The 12565-nt window shown below is 40.5% G+C and overlaps 3 protein-coding genes across 3 annotated transcripts in view; 1 reads left to right on the top strand and 2 right to left on the bottom strand.

Annotated features, from left to right (window-relative positions):
- LOC118410911 (phosphatidylcholine:ceramide cholinephosphotransferase 1-like) overlaps positions 1-164 on the top strand; it is a gene marked incomplete in the record, with an annotated part of 19209 nt that extends 19045 nt beyond the window's left edge. The window contains 1 exon segment of the mRNA XM_035812811.1: positions 1-164.
- A 196-nt stretch (positions 165-360) lies between these two features.
- On the bottom strand, positions 361-6184 carry LOC118410913. The gene is made up of 5 exons (XM_035812812.1): positions 4490-6184; positions 3209-3382; positions 2233-2343; positions 953-1194; positions 361-921 (listed from the first exon to the last, which is right to left on the bottom strand). Exons 1-4 carry the CDS (start codon positions 4557-4559, stop codon positions 1010-1012), a joined length of 540 nt encoding a protein of 179 aa, XP_035668705.1. The 5' UTR covers positions 4560-6184; the 3' UTR covers positions 361-921; positions 953-1009.
- Positions 6185-9448: 3264 nt separating this feature from the next.
- LOC118410832 lies at positions 9449-12532 on the bottom strand. Its single transcript, XM_035812668.1, has 4 exons — positions 11828-12532; positions 11079-11249; positions 10212-10325; positions 9449-9862 (listed from the first exon to the last, which is right to left on the bottom strand). The coding sequence occupies exons 1-4, from the start codon at positions 12072-12074 to the stop codon at positions 9687-9689; spliced, it is 708 nt and encodes a 235-aa protein (XP_035668561.1). The 5' UTR covers positions 12075-12532; the 3' UTR covers positions 9449-9686.
- Positions 12533-12565: the final 33 nt, after the last annotated feature.

Raw genomic sequence — 12565 nt, 5'->3', positions numbered from 1 at the left:
GCACCTGATGCCACATTTAAGCACATTTAAGTGGGTCCAATGTTATATGTATCATACAAAGTATTATGTTTATGCAAATAGCTTTATTAATGGGGAGACAAATTAATTGGTGCAGAAAGAATACAGAATTCTAACCAGTACATAGAATTGACATCTTAATAAAAGTGAAAAAGACACTGGAATCTGTTTCCTAGCTAATTGACTTTTTATGGAGTATTTTCAATGTTACATTTGCACTAGGTAATGTTTAGAAACAAATACAACATCTGGTTCTATCCAGGAGCCAAAGAAAACTATACGACCTTGTCGGGGTGCAAGGGACGTTTCCAATTACTGGAAGTCACACATGTATTTGTGTGCAACCTCCGTGATAACCTTGATTACAGAAATGTTGCTTGCAGGCTATGACTATGCTGTCTATACTCTGACTCTACAGACTCTACAGTCACCTTGTGATTGATGTGATCAAGCCTTTTGATCTTGGATACTGGCCAACTAGGTATGTCAGCATTTTTGAGGCACAGAGTATCAAGATATTTAATATTCACAACCAAGGTGGTATCCACGCTGCTGAGTGCAGACTGTCTGTGACTGTCACCTTCCTCAGGGCTTTAGGACGGGTTCTACTTAATGTTGCAGCTAGGTGTTGCTGTTGCAGTGTTACAAATGGGGTCCTAAACGTACTGTCATATTTACAAAGCATTGTCTCAATATACTCAGTCATTTACCAACATTACAAAATTTTGTTGAGGGAACAAAGTGATCTGCAACCAGTGTGGCTGACTGAAGAGCTAATCTTCCACTGGGTATGACAGAAAATATAGAGGCTATGTACAGTATTTACAAGTTCATTGTTACAGGGGAAATTCCCAGTAGCACTTCTTGAACAATGAACAGTGGACCACGGCTTAATATCCCATCTTAAGGACTGCAACCCTTTCCGGTAGTGTGCATGTCAGCTGGAGTGCTACACTCACTAAGGGAAAAATTGATTCTCTGACACTATGCTTCATGCCCATGAAGAGGGACGCTGGGGAACACAGGGTACTGTTGGTGTGCTGTTCATGCATCGTTTCATTTCAGCCTCTGTGGCCACCTCTGCATACACCAGGGCTCGCCAGCCCCAAGTGGGACGATCCATGGCCTTTGCTGACTTGTAATAGACACTGTAGTAATTCTGCACCCTGATGGGTCCTGGGGGATAAAGAACTTAGAAGCTTATCTCTTTTTGTTGCAGTGGACTTCAAAGTTCTTGTCCAGGTATATAAGTTGCTTAGAAGACATATCACTTTGATTCACTTTGCACAACTGGCAAACACCTACTTAACCAACCCATGAGGAAATACATATTTTTCCATATTGTTCTACAGTACTACCATATACATTTTCTGATTATTTGACAATCTGTCATCTACTTAGATAAAAGGAAAACTTTTCCTTTCATCTGAAGTGATAGTAGATTGCCAAATAAGTGCCAGTTAAGACAAAGATACAGACTAGAATTTCTTGGTAGCTAATTAAAGAAATGGTAGAAAGTGGCCAAGTAAGGTGAATGATATGCCAGTGACAGCTGTCCAGCGGTCCAACCTCCCTGGTCAGTGTATTCCACCCGCAAAGTGCTTGTATTTAACTCATTAAACCACCATTTAACATGTGTTCTCCATATTGAAACTAGAAGTTCAACAAAGAAATTTAAGACTGTGCCAGAGCACTGGCCATGTGAAACTTTGTAGCACTGCGAGCTTGTCAGAGGTGAGTTTGGTCAGTTTGAACTATCTTGACAGCCACATAAGGAGACTGGTGGAAACTGATGTTTATGTTTAAGTCCTTTTTCCACCAAATGGTGCATTGGGGGGCACCCATCTCTGTTTCTGTAGCCCTGGGCCACATAGCTTTTGCACAATCACTACATATGGGGCTAATGCACTGGTAGTTGTCTGTGCGTCCAACTACCATACTCTCCCCCAAATGCTGAGTGCTAAGCAGAGAAAGAGGTTTTAGATTTAAAGTCTTTGCTTTTACTCGGCCTGCAAGTCAAACACTCTTCCCGTTTGGCCATTGCACCGGTCAATAAACTGATGTACAAGGTACGGTAGACTCTTAAACAAACAAGTTACCCACCTGGTACGGTAGACTCTTAAACAAACAAGTTACCCACCTGGTACGGTAGACTCTTAAACAAACAAGTTACCCACCTGGTACGGTAGACTCTTAAACAAAAAAGTTACCCACCTGGTATGGTAGATGCGTTGAGGGAATGCTGCACTTGGCTGTAGATTTTCAAGGTGTCACCTTCAGAAATATTCAGGTTGAGGAACTTGATGAACAGGGGATCATACTTTCCTGCCAACATGTCAACAATAAATCTTTTAAAGCATAGTAACTGTGTATGGGGTGAAAGAGTATCTCTTCAGGCTTCAACTACAAGACTAAGTTATGTTTCTTTGACCTTTTTGTCAGAAAGAGAAAAGTCTTGAATATAATCCATAGCCAATTGTGAAAAAAATTGTAATATTGTCATCTGGAATGGGACATAAAGTTGTGTTTGACAAAAGTCATACCTGGAATACGTCAACGAACCTACCACAGACAGATATTGAAAACCATCCCAATGTGAGTGGATCAAACCTCACAGTCTAGTGTTACATAGCTTGCATAAAGTGTAAAAACAGCCTTAAGACGGTTTACAGGTCACGCATAAGAAACGTTTTGGGCTGCACAGATCTGCACACATTTCAGCAGACCCCTACTTTTATTATAAGTGTGATGAGTCCCTTTAACATGCTCAGGGCTCCCTCCAAACATTAAACCAGTAAGCTTATGTCATCTCCAAAACAACATCTGAATGCTGAAGTACATTGCCTACACATGGCATTCAAATTGGGGGCTTTAAACAATGAAGGGGGGTCCCTAATTACTCTCCAAGCAGAGGTTGAGTCACGTAGATATAGTAGTAGTCGGAAAAATTACACCGGTGCTCCTAACTCCTGTCGAATACTTAACACCTAGTTACAAAACGCCCTGAATGTGTCAAAGTGATTAGATTAAAAGGCTTGTGCCGTTCCGATTTGAGGCAGAGGTAAGAGGAGCGCCGGTGTAATTTTTCCAACTACAATGTGCTACTATATCTACACGACTCAACCTCTGCTTGCAGAGTACCCTAATCACATTGTTGCCAATCAATCAACCAACCAACCAACCAACATACCTGCTGAAAGACTAAGATTACATCCTGTTTTCGGTGGGAAAGTGTGTCGTCCATAGCCACATGTTTGTATGATGTAGACTGGATTTTCTACTCTGGAGGGGTTAGTGTTGGAACAGATCTCCACCACAGGGCAGGGTTTCAGAAAAGGCTGCAGGGTCAGACGTACGCTTTGTTCTGAAGGTAAGAAGGTTTCACAATTTAAAGCAACAACTCACCACGGACTGCAGCATTATGAAACCCTGACAACTGTTTCCCTCCCGAGTACAACCCACACCTAGTCTTCATTGCCATATTCCACCAACTTAGTTCAGTGGTCAACCTGTGCACTGAGCAAACTCATTGAAAAAAACTTTCTAAAGATATCAATGCCACAAAAATTAACTGTTACTTGCACAATAGAAATATCTAAATTGAGAAATGAATACCAACCTTTTCTAACAGGGTCAGACTGTACAACAGGGTTGGAGTTTTGTGCATGTTAAAAATTTGCGCGTTAAAATCTGTGTGTTAAAATATGCAAATAAGCTGATTCCCTGGGGATTCAAAGCTTTTTTTGCAGTTTTTAACTTAGTTAAAAGCTTAAAAAAGATAGCACAAAATGAAATGAAGTATCATATTGTTGCATTCAAGAGTACAACATCCCTTTCTGTAAATATTCAAGGAGTTTCTAAAGTGATTTTTGAATATTTAGTTTTAACGTTCAGCAAAGGTTGAAATTTGCATGTGAAACAATCTGCTTAAGAAATGATGAAATGAAGCTTATAGACAGGAGAAAAGCCTCAAGCTGTTATACTTAACAACACAAAGCCTCATATTAGTAATTTTTCCATGTATTTGTGTCAAATTTAAGTGATTTTGAAATATTCTGGATATGCAAATTAACCTATTTCCAAGGGACCTTAAAATCAGGAGCTTTTCAAACCAAAAATTCAGGTAAATCATATAATGGGGTCAAATTTTCTGCCTAAGATTTTCTCCCTGCACATTTTCTGAAATATTTCAAGAACTTAATTTTTTAACACGTGCACAGATTTTTAACATTCAGAAAACCCGTCCCATATATTTACATACCTTTATGCTTAGGTTCCAAGTCAGACATGACTTTTCAAATTCTCCATAGTAGCCATGTACTCATGTAGCTATTTGGTTTGTTAACTGTACCCTTGCAGAACCTTTGTGAATCATTTCATCAGGTTGCGGAAAAAAAAATGACAGGCGGTCACAGAACCGCTGGCACTTTGAATTATGTGGTTGTGAATAAGTAACATTGTTATTCTGTACCTGTTGTTGTTTCACCTCTTGTGTTGACTGTAGGAGAGCCACCACTGATGACCCTGCGTCCAGATTGCATCTCAAATACAAATGGGTAAATGTCAATCTCTCTACATATTGTAACCTTTTACTCTTCTTTTCATCCACTGCAATTTACACATCTTTCATTATACTGTACTAGTAGTATCTCCATATTTAGATATCTTTACCATACAGATACTAATAAAGGAATATCATCCAAGTTTAGAGTTATGGCAAAACTTACTTACAATAGAACGATTGCTGATAATGTAGTTTATGTTCCCCATTTCACCCACACTAAAATGCCATGATGAAAAAACTCCTTGGTGCTTGTTGGTGCACTGGCTTGCAGCAGTTAAGCTATAATGAAGTACAATAAATGAAGCATAACATCACACAATGTTTACTGAAAGAGGGCCATTGAAATGGTTAAATTTTTATTCAGGAAATTGTTATTCAGGGTATGTTCCCATCAAAGTTATCTCTTCCTTTGTCATAACGTATACAGCTATTAATGTGAAAATATTAAGATTTGGTAGACATGCCATATTCAAATGCTTTTACTATAATTTCAAAATTCTAAGTTACTAATGTTAGACATTATCTCTGGATCCAAAAGGGTGGCAGAAGGCTATTGGTGCAGTCATTTATGTAGTCCATGGTTTTTTAACTTTCTTGAGACAATTTTTAGAATACTACCCTGACAAACTTTTTTTTCATAACATGTTTTCATTGGATTTGCTATAACGATAGAGACATATAGCTAGTAAAACCAACATCAAGGTACTCACACAACATTGTCCATTGCAGCTAGTGTCTTGTATGGAATGTCTTGGAGCACACAAGTGGTTAAAAGCAGATATAGGATTTTAGCCAGTGTCAACTTCATATCTCATACGTACTTCTAGCCAAATGTTCCGTCAGAGACTGTGAGCTGCTTTTTATGCCAAAAAGCTAATATCCAAGGAGATCTACAATGTACCATAAGACAGTATCAAAGGCTCGCCAAGCAGTGTCCAACCCCCACTGTTGGGATTTGGACACTGCGCTTGGAGAGCTTTTGATACTGTCTTAAGCCACAGGTAAATCTGTTTGGAGATTATCAAAAGGCAGCGAGTCTCTATTCAGATTGGCCACCAAAAAAATACTGCTTATGCTGACTTCAGTTGCAGAGAAATCCTGACTAATCCTTTTGATGCTTGAGCACATAAGAAAAGCAAATCTGTTACCATAACAAAACCTTTTTACATTTGGTGTTTTGCCAAAATCACAAAATGCATGTACATGTACTCAGTGGTCTACATGCATGTGATTTTGTGCAATATTTGCTGTTCTTAGTATCAACTATGGACAAACTTTTAAAAACTATATTTCAAGCCTCCTTTTCTATGATCACAGGTCTCAGTCTTATCGGTTTCCATTCTTTTGTTCTGTATGTCTCAATAACAGGTACCTCCCACACTTTTTCTTCAATTGCCCAGATTAATCTAGATGGGGGTAACCTTAAAATTTAGTTAAATCTGAGCAGTTTAAAGAACCCACCCCACTCAAAGAGCTTAAAGTCCATTTGCAAGTCTATGAATCAGCCAGACCAATTCAGTCTGTGTTTGCACATTTAGTCGCAGTCCTTTCAAAGAGTAGAATCAGCCCATGAGAGGAGGTGTACAGAAAGATGAGAAGGATTTTCCACAGAAAGGTAGGCAACCTTCACCTTTGACTTAAGTCTGGATAGACAGTCCTTCAGCACTAAGGACAGGGTACAGAGAAGGTCCTTCAGCACTAAGGACAGGGTACAGAGAAGGTCCTTCAGCACTAAGGACAGGGTACAGAGAAGGTCCTTCAGCACTAAGGACAGGGTACAGAGAAGGTCCTTCAGCACTAAGGACAGGGTACAGAGAAGGTCATTCAGCACTAAGGACAGGGTACAGAGAAGGTCATTCAGCACTACAAACAGTATACAGAGAAGGTCATTCAGCACTAAGGACAGTGTACAGAGAGGGTCATTCAACACTAAGGACAGGGTTCAGATAAGGTCCTTTGGCACTAAGGACAGGACACAGAGAAGGCCCCTCAGTACTAAGGACAGGGTGCAGAGAAGGTTCTTCAGCACTAAGGACAGGGTACAGAGAAGGTCCTTCAGCACTAAGGACAGGGTACAGAGAAGGTCCTTCAGCACTAAGGACAGGGTACAGAGAAGGTCCTTCAGCTCTAAGGACAGGGTACAGAGAAGGCCCTTCAGCACTAAGGACAGGGTACAGAGAAGCTCCTTCATCACTTACAGAGAAGGTATAGAGACAAGGTACAGAGAAGGTATTCAGCACTAAGGACAGAGTACAGAGAAGGTCCTTCGGCACTAAGGACAGGGTACAGAGAAGGCCCTTCAGCACTAAGGACAGGGTGCAGAGAAGGTCCTTCAGCACTAAGGACAGAGTACAGAGAAGGTCCTTTGGCACTAGGACAAAGTACAGAGAAGGTCTTCAGCACTAATGACAGGGTACAGAGAAGGTCCTTCGGCACTAAGGACAGGGTACAGAGAAGGCCCTTCAGCACTAAGGACAGGGTACAGAGAAGGCCCTTCAGCACTAAGGACAGGGTACAGAGAAGCTCCTTCATCACTTACAGAGAAGGTATAGAGACAAGGTACAGACAAGGTACAGAGAAGGTATTCAGCACTAAGGACAGGGTACAGAGAAGGTCCTTTGGCACTAAGGACAGGGTACAGAGAAGGTATTCAGCACTAAGGACAGGGTACAGAGAAGGTCCTTTCGGCACTAAGGACAGGGTGCAGAGAAGCTCCTTCAGCACTTACAGAGAAGGTATAGAGACAAGGCATAGACAAGGTACAGAGAAGGTATTCAGCACTAAGGACAGGGTACAGAGAAGGTCCTTCGGCACTAAGGACAGGGTACAGAGAAGGCCCTTCAGCACTAAGGACATGGTACAGAGAAGGTCCTTCAGCACTAAGGACAGAGTACAGAGAAGGTCCTTTGGCACTAAGGACAAAGTACAGAGAAGGTCTTCAGCACTAATGACAGGGTACAGAGAAGGTCCTTCGGCAACAGTGCCCTTCAGCACTAAGGACAGGGTACAGAGAAGGTCCTTCAGCACTAAGGACAGGGTACAAAGAAGGTCCTTTAGCACTATGGACAGCATGTAGAGAAGGTTTTTTTTCAGTACTAAGGACAGAGTACATGGAAGGTCTTCAGTACTAAGGACAGGGTACAGAGAAGGTCCTTCAGCACTAAGGACAGGGTACATGGAAGGTTCTTCAGTACTTAAGACAGGGATAGAAGGCCCTTCAGCAACAAGAACAAGGTACAGAGGTGTTCAGCACTAAGGGCAGTGTACAAAGAAGGCCCTTCAGCATTGAGGACAGGGTACATGGAAGGTCCTTCCGGACTAAAGATGGGACAGGAAAGGCTCTTCAGTATGAAGAACAGGTTGTAATGAATAAAGGTTCTTCAGCACTAAGGAATGGTATAGGGAAGGTTCTTTGGCACCAAGGGCTGGGCAGGGGAAGGTTCTTCAGCACTAAATAATGGTAAAGGGAAGGCCCTTCAGCACATAAGTCAAGTCAAAGGGAAGGCTCTTTAGCACTATGGAAAGGTACAGTGAAGGTTATCTAGCACCAAGGACACCAAGGTCTTCAGTATTTAGTCAGGAGAAGTGATAAATTACAGTTATAACCACCTTTCATGAAATTCATTACAGCTGACGCACATTACATAAATCTCTGAATGCTTTATTTCTTTCATGGTGAACATGAAGAAGTGTCCTCCAGGGACAGTCAGACTAAATCTTTATAATCCTACACTTGCACCAGTGCAGTTATTTGATGTGAGAGTTCCCAAATAAAACCCTGTCATCTTCACCTCAGCATAGACCTGTTCATCCTTTTCACTTATTCCATTAATGTTACTTAAGTTAAGTGTATAGATCTATAAATTCAGCACTATACACAAAAACATCAGACAACTAACTTAACATGTCTGTGTCACTATCCAAAACATAAACTTTTCTGTTTTATCATGAATCATGAATTAGATAGTAACCAGCACATCCAAAAAATATGATCTTCATGACATGAAATTGATGAAAATGTGTTTTTATAAGGATAAATTAACAGATTAAGCATCAAAACCAATAGCCTTGGGTCCCAAAAGGATGGAAAAAACTGTAAGCTGAAGACAGCCCTGGTGATATGTTTGATAAGGTCCTGCCATAATTCACTGACAAGCAAATAGATACAAATGCAGCAGCGGACATACTGATGACATCAGATGAGTGTGCTCTATTGGTGTGGAAAGCATTGGTTATCATCAGGCCATACTGATTTGATTATATGGATGACATCCTCTTGGCACAATAAAACTGATGTGAAAAGAAAGGCAACAAAAAAGCTTCCTTTAGAATGAAATGTAATTGGTCAGGAAGGTTGAGCAGATGATTGAACACACAGAGTATGGTATACTAATAAATTGTATATTTTTGTTACTTCACATTTTTTAAATCTTATTTTGGAAGACTTCACTCAGGGCTACAAAGGCATTTTTCAGCTAACTTACATATCTTTAAAAAAAGATAGGCCTTCTACAACAAAAGCATCTATTTTTCAATATTTATAGTTAGTTAAACCCTTCCCGTGCCAAGATGGCGCATAGGGCGGTGCCCATCTCTGTTTCATTAGCCCTGGGCCACACACAATGCAATCACTACAGCAGGGGGCTAGTCCACTGGTAGTGGTGTGTGTTCAACTTCCATACCCTTTCCCGAATGCTGAGTGCTAAGCAGAGAAAGCATGTACCATTATTAAAGTCTTTGGTATGACTCGGCCGGGATCGAACTCACGACCTTCTGAATGCAAGGCGAACACTCTACCCACTAGGCCATTGCACCGGCTACTCATTTTCACCTGAGTATAGTGAGGAAAGCTGCTGTGTAAAGTGACTTTCCCAAGGGCACAAGATTGGTGACATGCAGTCGGATTCTAACCAGCAACCTCTCGGTCACGAGGCACAAATGCCGCCACTGCGCCACGCGACTTCACATTCAATAGTTATGGGCAACTTAAAGAAAAAAATTTGCTTCTTATGCAGCTTTTTTTTTTACAGTTTACAGTATGGTCACACAATTTGGGGGGCATGGCACCCTTATAATCAAGTCAGTGTGAAAAGAAATCAAGGCCTTATTGTTTTGGGGAGATTGTTGTTGTTGACAGGGCCCTGCTGATACAATATTCCACATGGGTCTGCGAAGTGTTGTCTGCATACACCAGCATCTGAAATCCTGTCAATCGTCGGTCCCTCTTTTTTGCAGGGTAGAAGATGATACTGAAGGACAATCCGGCCAACTCAATTGTTTCTGTGGAGAAAAATTCATCCACCATCAGTTTGTCAGATAGGCGTACTGGTAGTGAGTGAGTGTGGTTAAAAAGCGATAGTGATTTATGTTGATTCTTAAAAAAACCTGGAATGTTGAAACTCAAAGTGCAATATCTATGCTATTTCCAGTTACTTAGTAGGCAAAATTCTATTTTCAAATTTGCAATGACAAAATGTCTTTAATCTTGAGACAGGCCTGGTGAGATGTTTGATACAGTCCTGCCATAATTCACTGACAAGCTAGTAGATACACACTTTTGCTGAGAAGGTTATGTTCTGGAGTGTGTATATGTGTGTGTGTTTGTGTATACAAAATACAAGTCGCTCACCGAGTTTGTTTGATTTCGAGGTTAAGCGATGACCTTTTCCAGCATTGAGCAATAAGACGTCACCTGCAGAAAGGTTGAGGCTGAGAAACTTGATGAACAGAGAGTTGTATTCTGCTGTATAAAGGCAACATGCTAAAATGAGCTGGGCCAATTAAAGAATCGCAGGAAGAAACATGACCACATTAATTAGATTTGCTGGTACTCAGACATTTAGCTGGACAAATTCTAGCGGAAGGACATAATGAAAATACAGAGTTGGAAGGGAAATTTGCATCTCTGTTAATTCCCTGAAACTGTATGCACACTTCCCCCACAGTTTCGATTTTGATATTTGATTCTAACATGAGTTTTTAAAATATGAGAACCATCAATTGGTAGCTGCATCACAGTTTAACTCCTGGTTCTAATATTGCCATCTTTTGAAAGGGATGTGAAAAGGGGGCTCAGCATTTGAGAAGGTGCCTACTTAAGTAGATCATGTTAAAGGTGAAGGGGCAGCAACTAGCCTCTACCAGGTTCACCAGGTCACTGGAAAAATAGTAGAAATTGGTCAAATAGACAGAAAACACACCAAAGGAGTTTGTTGGCTGAGGAGTACAGTTTGCAACCTGTAATCCTCTGGTGTGTTTTCTGCCTATTTGACCAATTTCTACTAGTTTTTCCAGCGACCTGCTGGGGAGCCTGGTAGAGGCTAGCCAGCAACCACTCCTTGTACCTGTACCTGTCCACCCTGCTACAGAAACAGCAAGAAAACTTGCTGTCCTATGTTGCACTAGGCAGTTCAAGGGTCTGAACGTTACGACAAATGACCACTTTGCGCATGTTACATGCAGAGCACCAAATTACCTGTTACAAAATGTCCCTTACCATTCACACCCTGTTGTGCCACATTACAAATCTTCATTGGTGGATGTAGCTGTTTTCCATAGCCAAGAGTTTGGATGATGTAAGGAGGCTTGATGACCATATTTGGGAGTTCAGAGCACAGCTCAAGTATAGGACATGGCATCAGAGGAGGCGTGGCTTCACTTGGCTGTTCTGATGGTAAGAGACATCACAATTCAAAATTAATGTAGACACTCCTAAACTGCTCTTGCTCTTCTTTGAATCAGTCTTAAATCATGAGAAACACTGTACAATATGTAATGATAAAAACTTATATCTATGATATAAGAACAAGTTATGTCACAAAATTTTCCAACATATTTGAAACCAATCAAAATAGTGATACTAGTGCTATCAATAATCCCTGAACAAGTCAGACATTCATAGACATTTACTGTAACTTTTAATTTTTTGCTATGATCTTTCTAGCACAAAGTTTTGACACCTCCAAAAGGACTGACTATACTACAGGATTATTTCAACGCAAACTTATTACGCCATGACAACCTTCTTCTTCCTTCTTTGATAGTGACAGAAAACCACTGCAATTGTCTAAAGAGTTACAGTATTTCAAAATGTTAATGCAAATACAATTATATATTAATAATTCGATGCTGTCTGGCTCTTGCTCACAACTGCTTGTAGTCAATTGGATTTCCCCAGGCACACTCTTTTAGGCTGTATTGGTTTCCTTTTTTTATATAACATTACTAGTAATTTGGATCTTTTACCTTGTTCCTCCAGTTTTGGAGACGGCAGAATTTCCGAGACTGTCCCTTTGTGTTGGTACGTACTGGTACTTGCTATGTCCGCTGGTATTGTGGTGTTCAGGAACATGAGCTCTGCTTCAACTGACTTGATGGAGATATGAAGTTCAACACCATGTTTTACCACAAGAGCCACGTAATTAAGATTGGCGTCAAGTGTTAAAATATTTATGTCACCAAAATTCAACATTTCCTGATTACATTCAGCCATAACAGTGCCATAAAATGAGTAAACAGTAAGTTTGTACAAAATAAACACTCTTTTCTATGACATCATGAGTGGAAATTAACTTCATTACATGGCGTCAGGAATCAAGAACTAAAGTATGATTTCTAAGATTCATTTTTCAATAACATCAGAAGGCTCTATAGTATGTACAGACGTCTTTGTTCATTGAATCATAAATACTAGTAGGTTGTGTTGATGCGATTATATGGATGACATCAACACACATCAATTTTCGGCCATTTCAAATTCAAGAACTCTGTATATGAAGTTAAGTCTGACAGCAAGCCTGTGAGCTTCCCCAGCCAAGTTTTCTCTTGTAGCATGGTAGGCTGGTGCGTTAATGCATAGTAGGTTGGGCAACCAGGTCTTGAATGTGGTAGCTAATACAGGAAATGTAAAAAAGTACCAAGATTCAAGGCTCTAGGGACCTGCTGTGGAAGCTACAGAACTAGGGGGTAGTGAAATATGACATA

This window comes from Branchiostoma floridae, chromosome 3, assembly GCF_000003815.2.
Source record: "Branchiostoma floridae strain S238N-H82 chromosome 3, Bfl_VNyyK, whole genome shotgun sequence".
Lineage (NCBI taxonomy): Eukaryota > Metazoa > Chordata > Leptocardii > Amphioxiformes > Branchiostomatidae > Branchiostoma > Branchiostoma floridae.
The sequence above is the reverse complement of the archived record's forward strand: the minus strand, read 5'-3'. Positions and strand labels throughout refer to the sequence as shown.